Here is a 26791-nt window from a genome sequence, read left to right as displayed (position 1 = left end):
TTCTTTTGATATACATTGAATTAAATATGGCTAAACTGTTTTGATATATATCGTTTTGATAAACGTAAAAAACTTTTGCATTTATTCACATGGATTTAGAGTAAGTTTATGAATATGATTTTTTTTTATGGAAATCGCTTGAGACAAGGTGTGAAACCACTTGATATAAGGAACTAACAAAAATAAAAGATGCCTATTGAGCTTAGTCTTGAAAAGACCAAAACAAAAAGCAGGAAGAGAGTTCCACAATCTTGCAGTAATTGAAAAAAAAAAGCTACTGGATTAGGAAGCTGTATTACAATGAGGTATTAAAACAACAAATTGATGAAGACCACTAGACCAACGAGTTAGATAAGCTGGAACAAAGGAAGCAGAGAACAGATTAGATTAAAACTCATGCCATAACAGTATGTATAAAAAAAAGACTGAGACTAGCAGCATCATGTTAGTGTGAGAAAGGTTGCAATGAAAAACAATAGATGTGCAGAACAGCCAAATGCAAATTGTAAAAAAAATTCTAGAAAAAAAAAAAAGAAAATAAAAAAGAAAAAACAAAAAAAAAAAAAGAAAAACAAAAGAAAAAAAAGAAAAACAAAAGAAAAAAAAGAAAAACAAAAGAAAAACAAAAGAAAAAAAGAAAAAAAAAGAAGAAAAAAGAAGAAAAACAAAACGTCTGAATCAAACCAATGTTGTTTTATTTAAAGACAGCAAAAATGAGAAAAAAAATTAAGTGAAATCCTTGCAGACGTCCGTTAGTTCTTTTGTGTCTTTCAGGCAATTTCCTCAAAACAAGATTGCGTTTATTGGGTTGGCTTCTAAAGCTGCGGGGTATGTGTATATATATATATATATATATGTGTATATATATATATATATGTATATATATATATATATATATATATATATATATATATATATATATATATAGGGCATGTGTATTTGTTGCGTCAGTGTTCATAGGAAAGGAGTATGTAGACAGGTTGTTGTATTGGTTGCTGGAGGAATGCTGATTGGTATGAAGAGGCAGAAAAATGGTGGAGGGTTTAGAAAGACTCCAAGCCTCTGACACACATCTCCTCCTAAAACAAAAACAAAGAATCCAGGAATGAGTGTTGAAGATCCACCTACAAAGATAAAATTTTGATTACAACCAACCGTTTTAAATAGAATCACGTAAAAAAAAAAAAAAAAAAAAATACCTGGCAGGAAATGCGAATCAGCAAAATGATAGTTTAATTAAAAAATATGAATGAACAACAATTTCTCAGAGAATTAAAAAATATTAATACGGATTCAAAACAATAAGGTTCAATTACATTCATATATTGTAACTGGCAGGTAAGGCAATCATTCATATAGGACACTGACTGGTAAAACAGTCATATAGGAATACTGATCAGTTAGACAATCATTCATATAAGAATACTGACTACTAAAATAATTGATATATTGTTAACAACCGGTAAAACATTCATATAGGAATACTGTTAGGTTTTGTCTCAGGAAGCCAATATCTTCAGATAGTCTGATCCGGTAGCACCAGAGAAAAAGAAAAGAATTCCTTTAATAATAAATTTTAACTAAAAATCGAAATAATAAGAAGGATACCTTTAGTAATAATAATTTTAACAAAAGATGGTAATAATAACTAATAATAAGAATACCTTTAATAATAATAATAGTTTTAACAAAAAAGATAACACCTTTAGTAATAATAATTTTAACAAAAGATGGTAATAATAACTAATAATAAGAATACCTTTAATAATAATAATAGTTTTAACAAAAAAGATAACACCTTTAGTAATAATAATTTTAACAAAAGATGGTAATAATAACTAATAATAAGAATACCTTTAATAATAATAATAATTTTAACAAAAAAGGTAATAACTAATAATAATAATAATACCTTTAATAATAATAGTTTTAACAAAAAAGATAATACCTTTACTAATAATAATTTTAACAAAAAAGATAATAATAACTAATATAATAATAATATCTTTAATAATAATAATAATAATAATAATAATAATTTTAACACAAAAGATAATAAAAAAGGATACTTTTAATAATAATGATTAACCAAAAAAACCATAATAATAGCTTTATACATAATAGTTTAAACATAAAAAATGTAATAATAATCAGAATACCTTTAATAATAATAATAATAATAATAATAATAATAGTTTTAACACAAAAGATAATAAAAAAAGGATACTTTTAATAATAATAATTAACCAAAAAACCATAATAATAGCTTTATACATAATAGTTTAAACATAAAAAATGTAATAATAATCAGAATACCTTTAATAATAATAATTTTGGGCAATATTATTTTTTAAAAAAAGTATTTTTTACATCATGGTGATTATTCCCCGGACCGGCAACACACGCGCCTCGTGCATTGCAGATTCTGACATCCGCTGGCTGTGCACTCGTATGGGTCATCAGAGATGTTATCACAGTAGAAGAGAAACGTGTGTTCCAGATTGGGACATCTCTCAACAAGCTGTTGGATACCGGCTCCGCTAATTTTCATGCAACCTGAGAGATCAAGATAAGCCAGGTGAGGTAGGCCACCGAAACGGGACAGCGATCTAGAAATAAAGAAAGAGAAATGTTTGAATGCATTGGTCGAAGCAAGAGACATTTTTTTTTTCAGAATTAATTATTAGCAGAAACTGTTGCCACATCTGGGCAGGAGCTGCTAGAAAGGACTTGTTCTGCCTTGATTGAGTTCAAAATAGACTTCGTAGCCTCGTAGGAGATGTCCTTTTCTCCTCCTTGCAACCTCTATCTCACAGAAGAGATGTTGCGAGTTTGTCTCTGATGTATCGTTATTTTCATGGAAAGTGTTCGACTGAGCTTCAATCTATGGTCCCCCCTCGCCAAACTTTCACAAGAAACACTCGTCTAGCTGTAAACACTATCAATAATTCCCCCCACTCTTTATCTGTGCCTAAACCTAAACGTAGATTCCATGAACAAAGCTTCTTTCTTAGAACTGCATGCCTGTGGAATTGTCTTCCGTTTTCCTGCTTTCCGGCTGACTACAATATGGTTGTGTTCAAGTCTAACGTAAATAAGTTCTTGATGAGCCGTTCCATATAAGTTATCAAATTTACCAAATTTTCATTACTAATGATTACTACATAGTCCAATTTCTACTGTACACTCTTTAACCCTTATCCTTGAGTGGCCTCTTGGCCTTGATAATGTGGTGATGCCTATGTAAACCCCCCCCCCAAAAAAAAAAAAACATTCATTTCCATCAGTCAGAGCGGAATATGGAATACAAGCAGCGTTATTGTCAGCATATTCCAGGCAGGTTACATAAACCAATGGATGGTGTTGAAACGATTAGCTAATGAAATTTCAGCCAACAACAATTGGCAGAAGTGAAAGTATAGAACACTTAAAAAGCTTCTCCTCTGATAAGAATGGCTTTCTAAATAATAAAATTATTAAAGTATGGTCCGTAAATGGCACAAGTAACTTTTTTCATTGAAATTATGCTTAACCAATGAAATTGCTGATAATGGGCAAACAGTACCTTTTGTTTGTTAAATTGTTAGGTGAAAGTACGGGAATAGTTAAAAAGCTTCCTCTTCCTGGTAAGAATGACTTTCTAAATAATAACGCTATTATTTCAGTACAGTAAACTGCATAAGTTTTTTCATTAAAATTATACAATAGCTGTTTTTCATTACAACTACTTTTTTTTTTTTTTCCCCCCCTTAATTTTTAACTGTTTGCTATATACTACACAATCACGTTGACACACCGGTTTTTACCAGATCACGAAAGTTAAGCAACGATGAGCCTAGCTATTACCAGATAGGTTACGATTTGGGAATGCTAGACGCTGTATGTACCGCGCAAGGACGTAGAAAATCTCAGGTTGGTATCTGGAGGCATGTTTAATCCACTAGGAGAGATGCACCCTTCACCAGATCACGAAAGTTAAGCAACGATGAGCCTAGCTATTACCAGATGGGTGACCATTTGGGAATGCTAGACGCTGTATGTACCACACTGGGATGTAAAAATTCCCAGGTTAGTATCTGGGAACACATTTAATTCACTAACCCGAAGTGCACCCTCAATCTTCGTTAAGACTTGCATCTGAAAGAAGGACAACTGACATAAAACCTGATGTCTACTGTTTATTCTGTCTTGTGGCAGTCATTGCACTGACTGAGATCAGCAGTTGTACAAAATAATGTGTTTGGTTCTGCACAAAGCCTTCACCACTATAAACAAATCACCTGTGTGGATTTCCGAACAACTTACTTGTTGTGGCAGACCTCATACGTCGAAATCAACAGGAGTATCTATCATATATTTAGATAATGTTATAAATATTTTTTTTTTTAAATCACCATAATAAAGTAAAGTGTTGCTTTCTCGCATTGGTTTACTTGACTTATTTATATGCTCTACAGAGATTCGCCACATGCTTTAGAACTAATCAATTGTTTGCTAACATTTTTGAACATTGGTATCGTACATTATTTTCATCATTGGAATCCTTTGAGAGGAGTAATTTGTATATTTATTTATTCGTTTGCGGACTGTTATCCTTATCTTCATAGTTGATGTTGTCTCACCACGTTTCGGTTAACTGTTCCTCTGGCCTGTGTCTAGTGGCTAACTGTGACGAGATAGGAATGCTGAGTCTTAACTGCATCCTCAGCAATAACTGCCTTCCATAGTTGTTGTCATCTCATCACGTTTTGGTTTGCGAGGAAGGCTAATTACCCAACTCTGTCGCTATCTTTGTTTTTTATTATCTCAACCATGTGGAAGCGATTCTTAACATCACTTCGTCCTTGTACCAATATCCTCCACCCAAGCAACGCCGGGTACTCCCCGCTAGTCTATATATATAGAAAAGGTAAAACAGCTGCGCATGTTTTTGTATGTCCAAGAAAGGCTTTTCTTCGTGGGGGTTCTCGATGAGGTTACATTTATTTAAAAGTTTCCTTACACTTCCTAGATTATAATATCTACGATTCGTCTACATTTATTGTGATCGATTTAAAAAAAAATTCCTTCTATTCTGTCCATTTGCGTGTCTGTTTGTCTTTTTTGTATAAGTAAAGAAAAACTAATCGAAGCAAACTCATTTGCCGGCCTTCTTTGGGACGTCCAAAAGTCAATTAGCTTTGATCAATGTGGGGGGAAACCCTTCATATCAGACAATTGCTATTCATTTGGACACTGCCAGAGTTCCCCCTTTTTTGTGAGAGCTGGTTTTCCCCAACATCGTAGGGAAACAAACAAATAAAACGTCAGAAAGCTTAACTGGCCTACAGCCAGACGTTCATTTCTGCACCTGCGTGAACTCATTCACTTAACTATTCATTTCTGCAAGTCAACTTTTTGATTGACATCACTAAATTTGAATGCTTTGCACTTCCTGTTGCATCATAACGTAGCGGTAAGATGTCAGGTTTTCTTTCACTTTCAATTCTGCTTTTGCATCACGGGTTTGAGCCTCCCTGCCTATTATCACTTTTTTTTTCACCCACCAACAAACACCCAGGTGACGCCGGGCACCCATGCTAATCTATAATCTATAATATAAATCTCACCTGTCTGTTTAACTGTATGTATGTATGTATGTATGTTTGTACATCTGCCTAAAAATTTTGACAGAGGTGACGGATTTTCATAAAATCGGTATCATTTTGAAGCTAAATCCTTCGGAAGACAAATATCGAAAAATTGGCTATAAACATCAATTCCTTCATTGGGCACTTTTCTACAGGGAGGGGTCGCTTTATTCGCCGATATTTTTGAAAGTCATCCTCTCTTTTCTGACTGACTAGCCTTAATTTAAACATTCGTCACTTTTGGTTTGGCGATGGATACAACAGCAAAGAAGTCACGTTTTTTTCTTCACATTCTTTTCCTCCTTCGCGTTCCGGGTTCAAGCTTGCCTGCCTACTACTACTTTTTTTTTTTTTTTGCTCAACACACAGCTCCAAGCACCTGGGCAACGCCGGGCACCCAAGCTAGTCTAATATACAGAAGGCAGTATGTGTGTGTTTGTATGTCTGCCAAAAACTTTTGATACGCGTGACAGATCCTGGCGAAATTGGTATCATTACGAAACTCTGCTTCCCGAATGACAAATATCCAAAGATTTGCCCAAAACATTAATTCCTTCACCCTCAACTGGGTCAGTTTTTACAAGGAGGGGTCGGTTTTTGCATCAACATCTTTGCGAGTCATTGTCTCCGTTGGATTGACAACCCTTAATTCGAACGCTCGCGACTTCTGGTTTTGCGATGGACACATCAGCTTAGATGTTAGGTTGTTTTTTATACTTTCTTTTCCTCTTTAGGGGTTTGAGCCTGCCTGCCTACTACCACGTTTTTTTTACACCTCTCTGCACTCTGGGAAACGCTGGGTATTCTTGCTAGTAAAAAAATAAAAGCCAAATAAATAGCAAAGACAATAATCTAAATAAAAACAATAAAATACAAGTTAAGCATGTATGGTCCCCTGTGAGTGCACAGTGAACGAGGCATTAAAAAAATGACTAAGTTCAGCATTTGCCCTCCTCCCACTCCCCATTTAGCCCCCAAAGTCCCCAGGGGACATCAAATCCTGGTGAAAATGAACAAACGGTGCAGTTTTAGGCCTTAACATATGTAAATTTGAGTTCTGCACCATGCAAAAAAAAAAAAAAATGACTAAGTCCATCATTTGATCCCTCCCCACCCCCATTTAGCCCTCAAAATCCCCAAGGCCTTAACATATTTAAATTTTAGTTCAGCACCATGCAAAACTGCTAAATAGACATACAGAAAATTTTGGACAAATATGGTAAAATAGTCCCAAAAATGGAGTGGTTTTATTAGCCCTAAAAAAGCCTCTGGGGCACACTCAAGAGTTATCACGAAATATAGACAAACAAAATTATATAGAAACCAGTTAGTTACAACTTTTCAGAAAGTTTTAGAAAAATCCAAGGCATCAATTTTTTTTTTTTTTATATGCACAAAAGTGTCAGTTGTAGCCATTTAAACCCGAAAGGCACCCCTGGCGGGGAAGGGGGAGGGTCATCTGTTATTTTTTTTACTCATATCATGTTTAACGTTTGTGCAAAATTTAAAAAAATTTTAAGAGGTAGTCATTGTGAAAAATGTAGACAGATGAACGGACAAGGATGAATTTACAGGTTCACCCTCCTTTTGTTGGGGGACGAATAATTTAGTTGAGATATTTTACATCATCCAGAATTGATACGCACCCACCAGATACAAATCTTATATATATATATATAAAAGCGAAAATGTATGTGTGTATGTATGTACGCTTTTCCTCGATGTCCACAAAAGGCTTCTTTCAGAGAAGCGCTTGCTCGGTTCACAACTTCTTAAAACTTTTTATATCATCTATAAATTGTAATATCTCAGAGTTATCCACGGAGCTCGCCTGTCTATTTAATTTTATTGACTTTCAAACGTTAATTATTCCACATTTCCCGCATCGGCACGCGTTACATTCGGTTTTCGGTATAAAAAAAAGCGAAACTCGACTCTAATCACAGGCCAAACGCCAGTTGTCTCAAGAGAGCTAAGTAACGTTTGTTCAATGTCGACTTCGTCATGTCAGACAGTAGCTTTCATTTCGCTCCTCCTAATAAACAGGGAGCGGGTTTTTAAAAACAAACAAACCGATTTATTCACCTCATTCAAAACTGTCCCGCACAAAATCGTAACTGCTGTATACCTATCGCCGTCACGTCAATCAAAAACGCGCACCTGTTTTTTTTTTAAACACTTTACTATTTTCCAACTGCGCGTCGTGAAGGCTTCGTTTTTTTTTTCACGGGCACCTTTTTTTTTTCACATACCCCGAAAAACACCTGGGCAACGCCGGGTACCCCTCGCTAGTATATAATACAGAGCTAGCCGGCTACTGTTCATTTGTGTGTGTATATGTGACGAAAGTGCCAAGCCTTGCCCAATTATAAAATATGCTTAAATAAATTTTAATTCATACAGATTTCGTATTTATTATTACAGAGTCAATTCTCCATTGCATATTACATTGTACCTAATATGTAGTACTGATATCAAAAGTTTAAAAAAAAATATGATTTGGGTGCCATCAGCTAGAATCGAAACCAATACATTCAGTGCTCCAGCTGCATTCTCTACCATTTGAGCTATTGGCAGACAGATAAGAACAATTAAAAATTAAACGACTTCAAGCTACGAATCAATTTGCACATGTACAAACATGATGGAAATATGTCGGCAAGTCGAACATTTTGCATTTCAACTTGCTGATAAATTTCTGTACACGTCATTCATCCATCCAAACAAAGATTTTATACGTTATAAACCATTCTTGATGTACGATCGCAATGTCCTGTTAATTTCAGTGTTATGTGACCAGTAGTGTAAGCGTTTATCGGTTAAATATTTTCACATTAGACACACATCTGTTTTATTTATATAGATTAACAGATTTTTTAATATAAAATATATATTTAATTCTATTTAGCCAATTTTGGGGAATAACAGGCTGTTTTTCTTCTTTATTTTACAAGAATTGTATTTTGATTTAATTTCTTTGAAAAAAGAAAATCTGCTTCCAAATTCCATTGGTTTGCATTAAAGGGGAGTAAGAGTTATATTTAATACTGTGTTCGTCAAAACGTCTGTTTGAATTTTGCGTACTATCTTCAGAGTTTTTTGATTGATCAATACTACAATGGCGGTGGATATTTTCAGTCCTGATTTAATTTTGCAAGAAACAATCTTCATGCCATAGCGTACAATGAGTATGGACTTGAGAAAAGATGGTTGGACAGACATACACACAATTTTATTTTATATATATATATATATATACACACATATATTGTGCATAACAAAAGTTTTTAGCAGACATACAAACACACACACACACACAGACGTTTGAGATTTATTTAATTGATGAAATAGCATTTTCACCAATAAATGTACAGATTCTTATTTTTTTTTAGCCCTCCAACCCCATTTTTCCAAAGTCAAAGTAAACAAATACCACTTTCCATTTAGTTCTCAAAGGATTCGGATTTATGACTGCTCAAAGCTTCCGTATTGACAAGGGAGAACTACAACCATTATAGAAACACGGGCTGGGGACGTGGGTGGTGATGGTCCGTCTACCGTGTAATGATTGCCAACGCAGGTAATAGGATCGGTAAAACAACTTCAACAAAGCATGTCAGCAGGTAGGTTACATCTACTTATGCACGAATCCCCGAAGGAATGGATAATTATCCATCTCTCCACAACTGCGGATTTGACATGAGGTTAGTGTCAAGATTTGGACAGATTTGAAGTTAGAACTAACGCAACATTAACGAATCCATTCGTAAAGAAGCGGCCATTAAATCTATACGCTTGGCAATGGAAATGCTATTTCTTGTTTTAACATAATCTCTCCCTCTTTAGCATGTAGTGTTGTCCCTCTTGTTCGTTATAATTTCACTTATCTATATCAATAAAACAGTAAATGTGTGTATGTGCGTTTGTGAAAAAAAATATTTAACCGATAAACTCTTAAACTACTGGTCACATAACACTGAAATTAACAGCAATCATACACCAAGGAGGTTTATAACGATTAAAATCTTTGTTTGGATGGATGAATAACGCGTACAGAAATATATCAGCAAGTTGAAATGCAAAAAGTTCATTACTACTTTGCTGATATATTTCTATTTCTTTCTGTGAAAATTCATTCAAAGCTTGAAGTGGTTTAATTTAAAATCTTTCTTATCTATTTGTCGATAGCTCAAACAATAGGGAACGCAGCTGGATGCTAAATGTTTTGGTTTCGATTCTAGCTGATAGCACTCAAGTCATTTAAAAAAAATAAAAACTTTTGAAATTAGTACTATATATATATATATATATATATATATATATATATATATATATACATACACTAACGAGGGGTACCTGGCGTTGCCCGGGTGGTTGGAGGTGTGTGTGGTTTTGGGTAAATCAAAACTCCGGGGGGGGGGGTTCAAAATAATAAAAAAATGTTTTGGTAGGTAAATATGAGGATCGAACCCGAACCCTTGAGGTAAAGTTGGAAATTAAAGTGTGAAAAAAAAAAACCCAAAAAACGTGCGACGTTAACTATTGCGCCAATGTGACATACTGACAGAAACACGTTTGAATTTATTTAATTACTTAAATTAGCAGGTGCACGTTTTAATGACTTAATGAGGTCAACTTTTGACTGCAGGGTAGCATTTCATTTAGTGTAGGAATGCTTTTTTGTTTTTTATTTTCCACAGGACGTTGGGGGTAGGGAGAAAACAGCTTCACTTGTCGAGATTGAATAGCAATTGTCTTCTGATATAAGGAAATAATATTTCCACATTGATCAAAGCTGATTGCTTTCGGACATTTCCGGCGATCGAAACCGGAAAAATAACGCAAGAATTAGTGTAGCTTTTATTATAGGAAAAGGCCTAACCCACATGCGGCGAGCGAAAACTGTTGAATATTTATCTTCCCGAAGTCGAGCAAATTAAATAGACAGGCGAGCTCCGTTGTTAACTCGGAGATATTATGATTTACATGTGATATAAAAAGTTTTAAAAAGTTGTTAGGTGACCGATCGCTTCTCTGAAAAAAGCCTTTCTTGGACATACACAAAAAGCGAACATACATACACACATTTTCGCTTTTATATATATATATATATATATATAAAATACTCAATAAAGAATTGGCTCTGTAATAATAAATACAAAATCTGCATGAATTAAAATATATTTAAGCATATTTTACGACTGGATAACATTGGTGCTCCCTGCTAGTTCTTTATAAACTTTTAAATAAAGTTTTTACCACACAAATTGTTTTTTTATATATGAGTGTCGCTCCGGGTAAGGCATGAAGCCACTTGATGTAAACAGCTCATAAAAAAAAAAAAATCGATTTAAAAAAAAAAAAAAGGACGATTTTACTGATTTTGATAACAAAAATAGAAGATATGGGATTGTGAAACATTTGTTGATCATCATTTAATCCTGGGTTACGTTGGGTCACGATGCTAGCAAAAAATAAGCATAAAAACATTCATCATATGTTGCTAACATGATGTAACAACATGCAAAACTATAAAGATTTAGCGCAAAGCTTGGGGGGGGGATGAGATATTCATACAAGTTCAGCTCTCTCTGAATGTATGTCTCATTAGTTAAATGGTCTAAGGTAGGGGTCTGTCTCCAAATTACAGCTCACGGACCAGATCCAGGTCATTAAAGTCTTTGATTCTAAAAGTGTTTGTAAAAAAAATTCAGGAAAATGTTTTTTTAATGTAAATTCCCACAAAAACCTTTGATATGGCCTGCGGAGCACTTATGGAAAAAGTAAAAATATCCAGGAAAAACTTTCAAAAATTATGGAAAGGTGTGAACCCCACATATAAGACCTTGGTCAATGTAGGGGCAATCCTTCATACCAATTGTCACTATCCAGCTCCCCTACTCCCCGGGGAGTTGGTTCCCATTTCCCCTTCACACTTCACATTAAAAATCAGCCTTGTGCCTAATTTGCTCGGTGGGGGAGCAAATAAATACCCTTTTCTTGGCCTTTTGGCCAAGATCAAAGTGTAGTATCTGTTCTTACTACATGCTGTACTTATTGTGATATAAAGTGGGGGATCACTTTTCTGTATTAATTTAATGTAAAATGATCACCCACTTTACAACCAGTCAGTCTCAAAGCCATTCAAGTCATTCTCTAGATCATTCAAGTTGTTTTTGAAGGATTCCAGTTATTTGTTAAGCATTCAAGTCATTCTTAAGGTCATTCAATTCATCCTTAAATTCATTAAAATCATTCTAAGTCATTTACTTTTTATTTATTTAAGTCATTTCAGCCCATTTTAGTTCCTATTTACAATGCCTCCCCACGGGACAGAGTTAAACACCAGGGTCGTTTTTTAATGTGGAGAAAATGAACAAAAAATAAAAATTGTCTCAGCCGTAAAGGATTTCTCCTCCACTAACAGAGAACAAGAAATTGAAGTGTAGCATCTGAAGAACAGATACTACATTTTGATCTTGATCCAAAGGCCAAGAAACGAGAGCACGCGACTAATGGCTATCGGCCTTGTTTTTGTGTAACTGACATTCACATTAAAAACATTTTTTTCTATTTATTTAAAAAGAAAATACAACTTTGTTATATATGGGTCGTGGAATTGCATTCATCTGCAAAAGATCTAGCTAATTTGCATATTCTTTTAAACATTCATTTTAATTAATTCCCTATTAGTTTTTTCGGTTTTCTTATGGGATGATCATCTTCAGTAAACAATTACGTGTAATTATATTCTATGCAGATATTCTACATGATTTATACTTGCATAATATTTGCATAAAAAGCTTGTAGTAAACACAGACCTCTTTCTATATTTATATATATATTTATATATGTGTATATATATTTCTGTTTAAAAAATTTTGCCTACCAAACTCCTGTCAGTTTTTGGTCTACAGACATGAAACTTAATATATAGGGTATTCGAACCTATGGAAAGCTTTATATTTGGGTTTTAGTCGGGGAAAAATTGGTGTAAAAGTTTGAAAATTGAAATTTGCCAAGTGAAGGTTGAACGACGGCATTACGAATATGCATGCGTAATGCAATAGCTATTAATTCATGTTTTAATTTTTAGCTTTGCAGCAAACATGTTTTCATAACTCAAGCATTAACGTCAAAATTGTAAGCTAAATGTTTTGGTTTCGATTCTTGGTGGTGGTGTACAAGTCATTTTTTTTCAACTTTTTAAATCATTACTATATATATTGGGTCCAATATAATATAATAATAAATATGAAATCTGCGTTGATGAAAATATCATATTTAAGTGTATTTTATGACCGGGCAATGTCGGACAACCTGCTAGTTTCCAATAATAAAAGAAATGAATTTTTTTTCCCTCATTTAAATGCATTGATAATGAGTGCATTTGCGTGAAACGTTAATGGGGATTGTCATCTTGCGTTGATGAAATTTTTTGTCTGCTTGAAATACTCGCATCTCAAGAGGTATCGAGTTAAATGGAAAAGGACTCAAGAGAATTGTTGATGGCATCGCATGAGAAGTGGCCAAGAGGGGGGTTATTGGAAAAATTTCTTTCATGAGAGTAAAAGAGAGTGAAAATGCTAAAGATGGATCAAGCTAAAAGGAGAGGGAACGCTAAAGAGGGAAGGAAAGCACTAAAGAAAGAGGGAAAGAGGTAAAGAGAGAGGGGAGGAGGTAAAGAGAAAGGGAAGGAGGTAAAGTGAAAGGGAACGAGGTAAAGAGAAAGGGAAGGAGGTAAAAGGAGAGTGAACAAGCTAAATAGGGAGGGAAAGTGTGAAAGATAGGGGGGGAAGCGTGAAAGAGAGGGGGGGGGAAAGCGTGAGAGAGAGGGGGGAGGAAAGCGTGAGAGAGAGGGGGGAGGAAAGCGTGAGAGAGAGGGGGGAGGAAAGCGTGAGAGAGAGGGGGGAGGAAAGCGTGAGAGAGAGGGGGAGGAAAGCGTGAAAGAGAGGGGGAGGAAAGCGTGAAAGAGAGGGGGGGAGGAAAGCGTGAAAGAGAGGGGGGGAGGAAAGCGTGAAAGAGAGGGGGGAGGAAAGCGTGAAAGAGAGGGGGGAGGAAAGCGTGAAAGAGGGGGGGGAAGTTAAAGAAAGAGCAAAAAGAGCTAAAGAGAGAATGAAACAGCTATATAAAAAGGGAAAGAAAGAGGCAGAGTAAAATAGCTAGAAAAAAAGAAAGCTAAAGAGTTAAAGAAAAAATAGAGAAAGATAGAGTGAAAGAGCTAAAGAAGGAAAGAGAGAGAGAGAGTAAAAAAGCTAGAGAGAGAGAGAGAGAGAGAGAGAGAGGGGGGGTTAAATAGCTTTTCATACTTGATTATTCAGCTTATTATTTCCCCTCTCCAGCCATAGAACAGCTAACTCTCACCAGTGTGTCGGTTGATTTTATTAACTCGCTTAGCGCTCTACCCCACCCACTCTCTCTCTCCATGTATTGTTATCCATGACCGCTTCTTCATCTTCATCACCAATTATCAGAAAACATGACAAGCAACCGATGTGTGGATGGAGCAATGGTAATGAAGGAGTTTATTCCCTCAAACACGTATGCATACCCCACAACTTCTTCACGCAGTTTCTATCACTGTTTGCTTTTGCTGCGTTGGGAAGGCGGCTTTTGCGCGCATCCATTCATGGGTTGATTAGTTCGGTAATGAACCATTTAGAATGTCAGATAGATGCAGAGACCACCAACCTGGGCTGAAGCATAATATTCAACTGACTGATGCAGAGAAACACCAACCTGGCCAAAACATCTGGCTGTTTGAAACAGACATCCACCTAACTGAAAGCATTACATTTGGCTGCATTGATGCAGAGACATCAACACGTACAAAAATATAACATCTGATAGGGTGGCTCAGAGACGCACGAAGATGTCGTTGATGAAATAAGACATGGCTGAAAGTCACATGCTCTAGGGACTGTGGCTAAATTGAATCTGTAGGTGAAATCCCAGAACATTTTGTGGACAACCACAAATGTTATATAAACTAGCTTTAATTAAGAATAGAGACTGGTTGGCTAGTGAATCTGAGAGATCAACTTTCATCAACTCCCGACAAACTCTTCACTCTCTTATGACACGACTAATTCATTGACCATACTCGTTCACCATAATCAAACAATTTTATAATACAGGATGTGGAAGAAATGCCTCCCACATTTTGACATGCGATCTTCCCAGTCGCGCTCGTGCAGTTTCTGAGCAATCATTAATTTGTATGGATGACATTGCATATCGGTGTGTAGACAATTCCAAGGTGAAAGCATGCTTGCGAACTGAACATATAGGAGACTGAGCAACAGAAAGTCTCACAGTTCGAATACTGTCTGGTGTTCGGACACTTTGATGCCTTCTAGGTGGCTTCCTTTTAAGTGCCAAATCTGTAGCTCTGAAATTTTCAACCCATAGCTGTATTGATTTTCTATCTGAAACAGCATTATGTTGTCCTAACTTGTAATGAACTCGGAAAGCTGTGTTGCAGTTACAGATTCACCATTGTTCCAAAAATAATTTCTACAGTAAACGCACGATATGCACCAGTCCAAACTATATTGCTTGATGAGGGTAGCTGATAAAAAAATCAAAATTATTAGCTAAATGAAAACATCATTGCCACTTGAATAAGTTCATTAAAAGTATAAAACGTGAGAAATATTTCTACTGCACCCTATGTTTATATTTAGGAATTCTACCCATGTTTACAAGTCACATGCTGTAGGGACTGTGGTTACATTGAATCTGTAGGTGAAATCATAGAACATTTTTTGGACAACCAAAAATGCTATATAAACTAGCTCTCATTAAAATTGAGACAAAATGGCTGGCTAGTGAATCTGAGAGATCAACTTTCATCAACTCCTGACAAACTCTTCACCCTCTTACGAATAGGACTAGAACAACAGCATATTCTTTTCATTGTTCTGACTCCCGAGTGTGTATCCGTTGGTATTCGTTGATATCCTATATGCTTTTATATAGAGTGATATGGTTCTCGGTTGATTAATTGTGCCTGTGTCGGATATATGAATAATATAATCAAAACAATGAAAAGAATATTTTGTTGTCATAGCTCTAGTACGTCTCGACTATCTTGTTGGTTGTACTTGTTCACCATAATCAAACAGTCTTATAATATTTATATTTAGGAATTCTACCCATGTTTACAAAAGACATCACCAGATATTCATGTGCCAGAGCTATCAAGAGAGAACCACTATAAGTCACATTTAGCAAGGTACATAAGTGATCCAACCTTATAAGCTACAAGCAGGCCACCAAGCATTGCCCGGTTGAAAACTAATGCTTAAATGATATTTTAATTTATGCAAATTTCATATTTATTATTACAAAGCCATTTCAATATTAATCATTATATTGTACCCAATATATAATAGTGATTTCCAAAGTTTAAACAAAAGAAATGACTTGGGTACCATCAGCTAGAATCAGTACCAAAACATTTAGCTTTCTAACAGTATTCGCTAACATATGACCTTGGGACAGATGGATAATAACTTTAAAAATTAACACATTAAATGTGAAAAATGTATATTTGCGCATGCATGGAGGATACAAATTAAGCCGACTCATGCCTGCCAAGTTTCAATTTTTCAATTCTAACCCCTTTGCAGTTATTTTTTTTTTGGGGGGGGGGGGCTAAAAACCAAATCAAATTTGTTCCACAGGTCCAAATACTCTATATATCAAGTTTCAAGTCTATTGACCAAAAATTGACAGAGTAGTTTGGTAGAGACACAAACATAAGGTCACCTTTATATATATACTGGCAGGCCGCCCAGCGTTGCCTGGTCGTAAAATACACTTACATATGATATTTTAATTTATGCAGATTTTGTATTATTATAAAGCCAATTATCTATGGATTATTATATTGTACCCAATATATAATAGTGATTTGATAAGTTTAAACAAAAGAAATGCCTTGGGTACCATCAGCTAGAATCAGTACTAAAACATCTAGCTTTCTAACAGTATTTGCTAAATTATGACCTACGGACAGATGGATAATAACTTTAAAAATTAACACATTAAATGTGAAAATGTATATTTGCGCATGCGTAGAGGATACAAATATAGCCGATTCATGCCTGCCAAGTTTGAATTTTTCAATTCTGACCCCTTAGCAGCGATTTTCTTTTTGGCTAAAAACCAAATCAAACTTAGTCCACAGGTCCAAATACCCTATATATAAAGTATTGACAGTAGTTTGTTAGAGACACAAACACAAGTGTTATATATGGAAGGAGACAGATCCCAGTAATTAGAGGAATGACGCAAATGAGTTTGAAAATAATATTTATCAAAGGAAAAGGTTAGAATTGAACCAGTAACCAAAAGTTAAAATTGAATACATATTGCTATTTAGATGTGATCCCAGGAATTCAGTAAATGGCCATTATAGCAAAAATAATTATAAAACAAAGATAGGTCAGTTAGGGATAATAGACAAAGGATTGAAGAATTTTCTTTGTGTTGCAAAGGCGTGTGTAGGCATATGTAATATGTAGAATCCACGTGAGGGTCTCTCACATGATTGAGCACGTTTCGGACGTCACAAAGAAAGAGAGATTCAATATATACAGTTAAGAGGGTTTGAGATCAGTCAGTTAAGTCAGAGTCTAGCGGGAGTTGAGTTCGGAACAGTCAGAGAAGGAGAGTTAGCTAAGTCCCTTTCGGAAGTGAAAGAAAAGGAGGCAAGACACTGTAATTCTGAAAGACATTCGAATACCTGATCATCATCATTATGTCGCCGTGTCATTTGTAAGTCTTTGTCTTGTCATCATTCAACCTGAAAAGGTAATGTGTTTTTGTGATTCGTTTTCATAAAATGAAATTTGTATGAAAGACCCTTCCAAAGTGTTAATTGTCTGTTCCCCTCCTCAAAAGTGTTAACGGTATCCCCTTCATAAATAATGCATTCTCATCCCCCGTGTTAAAAGAACTGCTTACGTCTCTTTTTATCAAGCTCCTATAATAAAAATGAATTGTGTATCATTTATTATAAATGCCGTTATCCATCCCCGTTCTATGTATACCATTATGTGTCGTCCCCAATATACACACCGCTATACAGCACAAGATCACTTTGTTATATATATTGGCAGCCACCTGGCATTTCCCAGTCATAAAATACACTTAGATATGATGTTTTAATTTATGCAGATTTCGTATTTATTATTATTAAGCCAATTATCTATTGATTACGCAGTAGTGATTTCACAAGTATAAAAAAAATATTACTTGCTAGAATCGAAACCAAAACATATAGCTTTCTCAGCCTTATCTGTTACCGTAGGTATACATCTACAAAAATTGCAAAACAATTAACACTGATTAATCTATAACTGCTGTGTATTTACACATGGGTGAAAGTAACAGGTTTAGTAGACTTATTCCTGCCAAGATCAATGTTTTTGTTTTTAATTTTGACCCACTGTACCGGCTCAAAACCAAATCAAATTTGTTCCATAGGTCCAAATTCTTTATATATCATGTTTTAAGTCTGTAGATCAAAAATTCAGAGAGGAGTTTGGTAGAGGCCGTCTGCACACACAAGACCACTTTTATATATATATATATACTAGCAGGCCGCCTGGCATTGCCCAGTCATAAAATACGCTTAAATATGATATTTTCATTAATGCAGAGTTTGTATTTATTATTATATTATATTGGACCTAATATATAATAATGATTTATTATATTATATTGGACCTAATATATAATAATGATTTATTATATTATATTGGACCCAATATATAATAATGATTTATTATATTATATTGGACCCAATATATAGTAATGATTTATTATATTATATTGGACCCAATATATAATAATGATTTATTATATTATATTGGACCCAATATATAATAATGATTTATTATATTATATTGGACCCAATATATAATAATGATTTATTATATTATATTGGACCCAATATATAATAATGATTTATTATATTATATTGGACCCAATATATAATAATGATTTATTATATTATATTGGACCCAATATATAGTAATGATTTATTATATTATATTGGACCCAATATATAATAATGATTTATTATATTATATTGGACCCAATATATAATAATGATTTATTATATTATATTGGACCCAATATATAGTAATGATTTATTATAATATATTGGACCCAATATATAATAATGATTTCAAAAGTTTTATAAAAATGACTCGTGCATTAAGAACAAAAACCAAAACGATTAGTTTAGGATTTTTTTTTTCTTTGACGTTAATACCGGAGTCAAGAAGACATGTTTGCTGCAAGGTTAAAAATTAAAACATGGACCAATAGCTATTACGTTATGCATGTATATTTGTAATGCCATCATTCAACCTTCATCTGCCAAATTTTAATTCTTTAATTTTCACACTTTTGCACCAATTTTCCCCAGCTAAAATTAAAATATAAAGTATCGAATATCCTATATATTAAGTTTCATGTCTGTAGACCAAACAATGAGGAGTTTGATAGGTAAAATTTTTTAAACGAAGATATACACATACATAAATATAGAAAGAGGTTTGTGTTTACTATAACCTTTTTACGCAAATATTATGCAAGTATAAATCATGTAGAATGTCTGCATGAATATAATTACACGTAATAGTTAATTAAAAGATGATCATCCCACAAGAAAAGTGAAAAAAATAAAAAACTAATAGGGAATTAATTAAAATGAATGTTTTAAAGAATATGTAAATTAGCTAAATCTTTTGCAGATGAACGCAATTCCACGACTTATATATTATAATGTTGTATTTTTCTTTTTAAATAAATAAAAAAAAGTCAATACATAAAAAACACAAATTTATATGAGTATAGAATCTGCTTTGATAGCATGCTGTTATTCAAACATTCCTTTTTGTTATCGAAATATTTCTACTAACAGTAGAAAATTTCCCCCTGCAAGGTTGGTAATTTTGACACAATAAGTTGAGACTACGTCGAGTGTTCAGTGAGAGAAAAAAAGAAAAAAAAAGAAAAGATTGAGTCTTTAAAAAAAGAAAAGATTGAGTTAAAAAAAAAAGATTTTTAAAAAAAGAAAAGATTGAGTCTTTTAAAAATAGAAAAGATTGGGTCTTAAAAAAGATTGAGTCTTAAAAAAAAAAAGATTGAGTCTTAAAAAAAAGAAAAGATTGAGTCTTAAAAAAAAGAAAAGATTGAGTCTTAAAAAAAAAAAAAAGATTGAGTCTTAAAAAAAGAAAAGATTGAGTCTTAAAAAAAGGAAAGATTGAGTCTTAAAAAAAAGAAAAGATTGAGTCTTAAAAAAAAGAAAAGATTGAGTATTTAAAAAAAAGAAAAGATTGAGTCTTAAAAAAAAAGAAAAGTTGAGTCTTAAAAAAAGGTTGAGTCTTAAAAAAAAGATTGAGTCTTAAAAAAAAAGATTGAGTCTTAAAAAAAAAGATTGAGTCTTAAAAAAAAAAGAAAAGATTGAGTCTTAAAAAAAAAAGAAAAGATTGAGTCTTAAAAAAAGAAAAGATTGAGTCTTAAAAAAAAAAGAAAAGATTGAGTCTTAAAAAAAGGAAAGATTGAGTCTTAAAAAAAAAGAAAAGATTGAGTCTTAAAAAAAAGAAAAGATTGAGTCTTAAAAAAAAGAAAAGATTGAGTCTTTAAAAAAAAAGAAAAGATTGAGTCTTAAAAAAAAAAGAAAAGATTGAGTCTTTAAAAAAAAAAGAAAAGATTGAGTCTTTAAAAAAAAAGAAAAGATTGAGTCTTTAAAAAAAAAGAAAAGATTGAGTCTTTAAAAAAAAAGAAAAGATTGAGTCTTTAAAAAAACAAAAGATTGAGTCTTAAAAAAAAGAAAAGATTGAGTCTTAAAAAAAGAAAAGATTGAGTCTTAAAAAAAGGAAAGATTGAGTCTTAAAAAAAAGAAAAGATTGAGTTTTAAAAAAAAAAGAAAAGATTGAGTCTTTTAAAAAAAAGAAAAGATTGAGTCTTTAAAAAAAAAGAAAAGATTGAGTCTTAAAAAAAAGAAAAGATTGAGTCTTAAAAAAAGAAAAGATTGAGTCTTAAAAAAAGGAAAGATTGAGTCTTAAAAACAGAAAAGATTGAGTCTTTAAAAAAAAAGAAAAGATTGAGTCTTTAAAAAAAAAGAAAAGATTGAGTCTTTAAAAAAAAAGAAAAGATTGAGTCTTTAAAAAAAAAGAAAAGATTGAGTCTTAAAAAAAGAAAAGATTGAGTCTTAAAAAAAGAAAAGATTGAGTCTTAAAAAAAAGAAAAGATTGAGTCTTTAAAAAAAAAGAAAAGATTGAGTCTTTAAAAAAAAGAAAAGATTGAGTCTTAAAAAAAGAAAAGATTGAGTCTTAAATAAAAAGAAAAGATTGAGTCTTTAAAAAAAAAGAAAAGATTGAGTCTTTAAAAAAAAAGAAAAGATTGAGTCTTAAAAAAAGAAAAGATTGAGTCTTAAAAAAAACAAAAGATTGAGTCTTAAAAAAAAGAAAAGATTGAGTCTTAAAAAAAAGAAAAGATTGAGTCTTAAAAAAAAGAAAAGATTGAGTCTTTAAAAAAAAGAAAAGATTGAGTCTTTAAAAAAAAGAAAAGATTGAGTCTTTAAAAAAAAAGAAAAGATTGAGTCTTAAAAAAAGAAAAGATTGAGTTTTTTAAAAAAAAGAAAAGATTGAGTCTTTAAAAAAAAACAAAAGATTGAGTCTTAAAAAAAAGAAAAGATTGAGTCTTAAAAAAAGAAAAGATTGAGTCTTAAAAAAAGAAAAGATTGAGTCTTAAAAAAGAAAAGATTGAGTCTTTAAAAAAAAGAAAAGATTGAGTCTTTAAAAAAAAAGAAAAGATTGAGTCTTTAAAAAAAAAAGAAAAGATTGAGTCTTTAAAAAAAAAGGAAAGATTGAGTCTTTAAAAAAAAAGAAAAGATTGAGTCTTTAAAAAAACAAAAGATTGAGTCTTAAAAAAAAGAAAAGATTGAGTCTTAAAAAAAGAAAAGATTGAGTCTTAAAAAAAGGAAAGATTGAGTCTTAAAAAAAAGAAAAGATTGAGTTTTAAAAAAAAAAGAAAAGATTGAGTCTTTTAAAAAAAAGAAAAGATTGAGTCTTTAAAAAAAAAGAAAAGATTGAGTCTTAAAAAAAAGAAAAGATTGAGTCTTAAAAAAAGAAAAGATTGAGTCTTAAAAAAAGGAAAGATTGAGTCTTAAAAAAAGAAAAGATTGAGTCTTTAAAAAAAAAGAAAAGATTGAGTCTTTAAAAAAAAAGAAAAGATTGAGTCTTTAAAAAAAAAGAAAAGATTGAGTCTTTAAAAAAAAAGAAAAGATTGAGTCTTAAAAAAAGAAAAGATTGAGTCTTAAAAAAAGAAAAGATTGAGTCTTAAAAAAAAAGAAAAGATTGAGTCTTTAAAAAAAAAGAAAAGATTGAGTCTTTAAAAAAAAGAAAAGATTGAGTCTTAAAAAAAGAAAAGATTGAGTCTTAAATAAAAAGAAAAGATTGAGTCTTTAAAAAAAAAGAAAAGATTGAGTCTTTAAAAAAAAAGAAAAGATTGAGTCTTAAAAAAAAGAAAAGATTGAGTCTTAAAAAAAACAAAAGATTGAGTCTTAAAAAAAGAAAAGATTGAGTCTTAAAAAAAAGAAAAGATTGAGTCTTAAAAAAAAGAAAAGATTGAGTCTTTAAAAAAAAGAAAAGATTGAGTCTTTAAAAAAAAGAAAAGATTGAGTCTTTAAAAAAAAAGAAAAGATTGAGTCTTTAAAAAAAAAGGAAAGATTGAGTCTTTAAAAAAAAAGAAAAGATTGAGTCTTTAAAAAAACAAAAGATTGAGTCTTTAAAAAAACAAAAGATTGAGTCTTAAAAAAAGAAAAGATTGAGTCTTAAAAAAAGAAAAGATTGAGTCTTAAAAAAAGAAAAGATTGAGTCTTAAAAAAAGAAAAGATTGAGTCTTTAAAAAAAAAGAAAAGATTGAGTCTTTAAAAAAAAAGAAAAGATTGAGTCTTTAAAAAAAAAAGAAAAGATTGAGTCTTTAAAAAAAAAGAAAAGATTGAGTCTTTAAAAAAAAAGGAAAGATTGAGTCTTTAAAAAAAAAGAAAAGATTGAGTCTTTAAAAAAACAAAAGATTGAGTCTTAAAAAAAAGAAAAGATTGAGTCTTAAAAAAAGAAAAGATTGAGTCTTAAAAAAAGGAAAGATTGAGTCTTAAAAAAAAGAAAAGATTGAGTTTTTAAAAAAAAAAAGAAAAGATTGAGTCTTTAAAAAAAGAAAAGATTGAGTCTTTAAAAAAAAAGAAAAGATTGAGTCTTAAAAAAAAGAAAAGATTGAGTCTTAAAAAAAGAAAAGATTGAGTCTTAAAAAAAGGAAAGATTGAGTCTTAAAAAAAGAAAAGATTGAGTCTTTAAAAAAAAAGAAAAGATTGAGTCTTTAAAAAAAAAGAAAAGATTGAGTCTTTAAAAAAAAGAAAAGATTGAGTCTTTAAAAAAAAAGAAAAGATTGAGTCTTAAAAAAAGAAAAGATTGAGTCTTAAAAAAAGAAAAGATTGAGTCTTAAAAAAAAGAAAAGATTGAGTCTTTAAAAAAAAAGAAAAGATTGAGTCTTTAAAAAAAAGAAAAGATTGAGTCTTAAAAAAAGAAAAGATTGAGTCTTAAATAAAAAGAAAAGATTGAGTCTTTAAAAAAAAAGAAAAGATTGAGTCTTTAAAAAAAAAGAAAAGATTGAGTCTTAAAAAAAAGAAAAGATTGAGTCTTAAAAAAAACAAAAGATTGAGTCTTAAAAAAAAGAAAAGATTGAGTCTTAAAAAAAAGAAAAGATTGAGTCTTAAAAAAAAGAAAAGATTGAGTCTTTAAAAAAAAGAAAAGATTGAGTCTTTAAAAAAAAGAAAAGATTGAGTCTTTAAAAAAAAAGAAAAGATTGAGTCTTAAAAAAAGAAAAGATTGAGTTTTTTAAAAAAAAGAAAAGATTGAGTCTTTAAAAAAAAACAAAAGATTGAGTCTTAAAAAAAGAAAAGATTGAGTCTTAAAAAAAGAAAAGATTGAGTCTTAAAAAAAGAAAAGATTGAGTCTTAAAAAAAGAAAAGATTGAGTCTTTAAAAAAAAGAAAAGATTGAGTCTTTAAAAAAAAAGAAAAGATTGAGTCTTTAAAAAAAAAAGAAAAGATTGAGTCTTTAAAAAAAAAGGAAAGATTGAGTCTTTAAAAAAAAAGAAAAGATTGAGTCTTTAAAAAAACAAAAGATTGAGTCTTAAAAAAAAGAAAAGATTGAGTCTTAAAAAAAGAAAAGATTGAGTCTTAAAAAAAGGAAAGATTGAGTCTTAAAAAAAAGAAAAGATTGAGTTTTAAAAAAAAAAGAAAAGATTGAGTCTTTTAAAAAAAAGAAAAGATTGAGTCTTTAAAAAAAAGAAAAGATTGAGTCTTAAAAAAAAGAAAAGATTGAGTCTTAAAAAAAAGAAAAGATTGAGTCTTAAAAAAAGGAAAGATTGAGTCTTAAAAAAAGAAAAGATTGAGTCTTTAAAAAAAAAGAAAAGATTGAGTCTTTAAAAAAAAAGAAAAGATTGAGTCTTTAAAAAAAAAGAAAAGATTGAGTCTTTAAAAAAAAAGAAAAGATTGAGTCTTAAAAAAAGAAAAGATTGAGTCTTAAAAAAAGAAAAGATTGAGTCTTAAAAAAAAAGAAAAGATTGAGTCTTTAAAAAAAAAGAAAAGATTGAGTCTTTAAAAAAAAGAAAAGATTGAGTCTTAAAAAAAGAAAAGATTGAGTCTTAAATAAAAAGAAAAGATTGAGTCTTTAAAAAAAAAGAAAAGATTGAGTCTTTAAAAAAAAAGAAAAGATTGAGTCTTAAAAAAAAGAAAAGATTGAGTCTTAAAAAAAACAAAAGATTGAGTCTTAAAAAAAGAAAAGATTGAGTCTTAAAAAAAAGAAAAGATTGAGTCTTTAAAAAAACAAAAGATTGAGTCTTAAAAAAAGAAAAGATTGAGTCTTTAAAAAAACAAAAGATTGAGTCTTTAAAAAAACAAAAGATTGAGTCTTAAAAAAAGAAAAGATTGAGTCTTAAAAAAGAAAAGATTGAGTCTTAAAAAAAGAAAAGATTGAGTCTTAAAAAAAAGAAAAGATTGAGTCTTTAAAAAAAAGAAAAGATTGAGTCTTTAAAAAAAAAGAAAAGATTGAGTCTTTAAAAAAAAAGAAAAGATTGAGTCTTTAAAAAAAAAGAAAAGATTGAGTCTTTAAAAAAAAAGGAAAGATTGAGTCTTTAAAAAAAAAGAAAAGATTGAGTCTTTAAAAAAACAAAAGATTGAGTCTTAAAAAAAAGAAAAGATTGAGTCTTAAAAAAAGAAAAGATTGAGTCTTAAAAAAAGGAAAGATTGAGTCTTAAAAAAAAGAAAAGATTGAGTTTAAAAAAAAAAGAAAAGATTGAGTCTTTTAAAAAAAAGAAAAGATTGAGTCTTTAAAAAAAAGAAAAGATTGAGTCTTAAAAAAAAGAAAAGATTGAGTCTTAAAAAAAGAAAAGATTGAGTCTTAAAAAAAGGAAAGATTGAGTCTTAAAAAAAGAAAAGATTGAGTCTTTAAAAAAAAAGAAAAGATTGAGTCTTTAAAAAAAAAGAAAAGATTGAGTCTTTAAAAAAAAAGAAAAGATTGAGTCTTTAAAAAAAAAGAAAAGATTGAGTCTTAAAAAAAGAAAAGATTGAGTCTTAAAAAAAGAAAAGATTGAGTCTTAAAAAAAAAGAAAAGATTGAGTCTTTAAAAAAAAAGAAAAGATTGAGTCTTTAAAAAAAAAGAAAAGATTGAGTCTTAAAAAAAGAAAAGATTGAGTCTTAAATAAAAAGAAAAGATTGAGTCTTTAAAAAAAAAGAAAAGATTGAGTCTTTAAAAAAAAAGAAAAGATTGAGTCTTAAAAAAAAAGAAAAGATTGAGTCTTAAAAAAAACAAAAGATTGAGTCTTAAAAAAAAGAAAAGATTGAGTCTTAAAAAAAAGAAAAGATTGAGTCTTTAAAAAAAAGAAAAGATTGAGTCTTAAAAAAAAGAAAAGATTGAGTCTTAAAAAAAAGAAAAGATTGAGTCTTTAAAAAAAAGAAAAGATTGAGTCTTTAAAAAAAAAGAAAAGATTGAGTCTTTAAAAAAAAAGAAAAGATTGAGTCTTTAAAAAAAAAAGGAAAGATTGAGTCTTTAAAAAAAAAGAAAAGATTGAGTCTTTAAAAAAACAAAAGATTGAGTCTTTAAAAAAACAAAAGATTGAGTCTTAAAAAAAGAAAAGATTGAGTCTTAAAAAAAGAAAAGATTGAGTCTTAAAAAAAGAAAAGATTGAGTCTTTAAAAAAAAAGAAAAGATTGAGTCTTTAAAAAAAAAGAAAAGATTGAGTCTTTAAAAAAAAAAGAAAAGATTGAGTCTTTAAAAAAAAAGGAAAGATTGAGTCTTTAAAAAAAAAAGAAAAGATTGAGTCTTTAAAAAAAAAGAAAAGATTGAGTCTTTAAAAAAAAAGAAAAGATTGAGTCTTTAAAAAAAAAGAAAAGATTGAGTCTTAAAAAAAAGAAAAGATTGAGTCTTAAAAAAAGAAAAGATTGAGTCTTAAAAAAAGGAAAGATTGAGTCTTAAAAAAAAGAAAAGATTGAGTCTTAAAAAAAAGAAAAGATTGAGTCTTTAAAAAAAAAGAAAAGATTGAGTCTTAAAAAAAGGAAAGATTGAGTCTTAAGAAAAAGAAAAGATTGAGTCTTAAAAAAAAGAAAAGATTGAGTCTTTAAAAAAAAGAAAAGATTGAGTCTTAAAAAAAGAAAAGATTGAGTCTTAAAAAAAAGAAAAGATTGAGTCTGAAAAAAAAAAAAGATTGAGTCTTAAAAAAAAAGAAAAGATTGAGTCTTTAAAAAAAAAGAAAAGATTGAGTCTTTAAAAAAAAAGAAAAGATTGAGTCTTTAAAAAAAAAGAAAAGATTGAGTCTTTAAAAAAACAAAAGATTGAGTCTTAAAAAAAACAAAAGATTGAGTCTTAAAAAAAAGAAAAGATTGAGTCTTAAAAAAAGAAAAGATTGAGTCTTAAAAAAAAGAAAAGATTGAGTCTTTAAAAAAAAGAAAAGATTGAGTCTTTAAAAAAAAGAAAAGATTGAGTCTTTAAAAAAAAAGAAAAGATTGAGTCTTAAAAAAAGAAAAGATTGAGTTTTTTAAAAAAAAGAAAAGATTGAGTCTTTAAAAAAAAACAAAAGATT

General features: G+C 30.6%; 1 protein-coding gene and 1 pseudogene across 5 annotated transcripts in view; one reads left to right on the top strand and one right to left on the bottom strand.

Moving 5' to 3' along the window:
- Positions 1 to 674: 674 nt before the first annotated feature.
- Positions 675 to 26791, bottom strand: part of LOC145256478 (F-box/LRR-repeat protein 5-like) — a 248024-nt gene continuing 221907 nt past the window's right edge. For 2 of the 5 annotated variants that reach the window (XR_013863997.1, XR_013863999.1), the window contains 2 exons: positions 2317 to 2609; positions 675 to 1124 (listed from right to left, as the gene is read on the bottom strand). Coding sequence is in view for 2 of the 5 variants with exons in the window: in XM_080115421.1 (XP_079971547.1) it covers positions 2381 to 2609 (229 nt within the window). In the remaining 3 variants the exon portion in view is untranslated. The remainder of the gene's footprint in view (positions 1125 to 2316; positions 2610 to 26791) is intronic. The other 3 variants (XR_013863998.1, XM_080115421.1, XM_080115422.1) reach the window with 3 other exon arrangements.
- LOC145256584 (U2 spliceosomal RNA) lies at positions 11622 to 11748 on the top strand (annotated as a pseudogene).

Source organism: Euprymna scolopes, chromosome 32 (assembly GCF_053919585.1).
Source record: "Euprymna scolopes isolate OS-2025 chromosome 32, ASM5391958v1, whole genome shotgun sequence".
Lineage (NCBI taxonomy): Eukaryota > Metazoa > Mollusca > Cephalopoda > Sepiida > Sepiolidae > Euprymna > Euprymna scolopes.
Note: the sequence above shows the minus strand (reverse complement) of the source record. Positions and strands in the feature narration are given on the sequence as shown.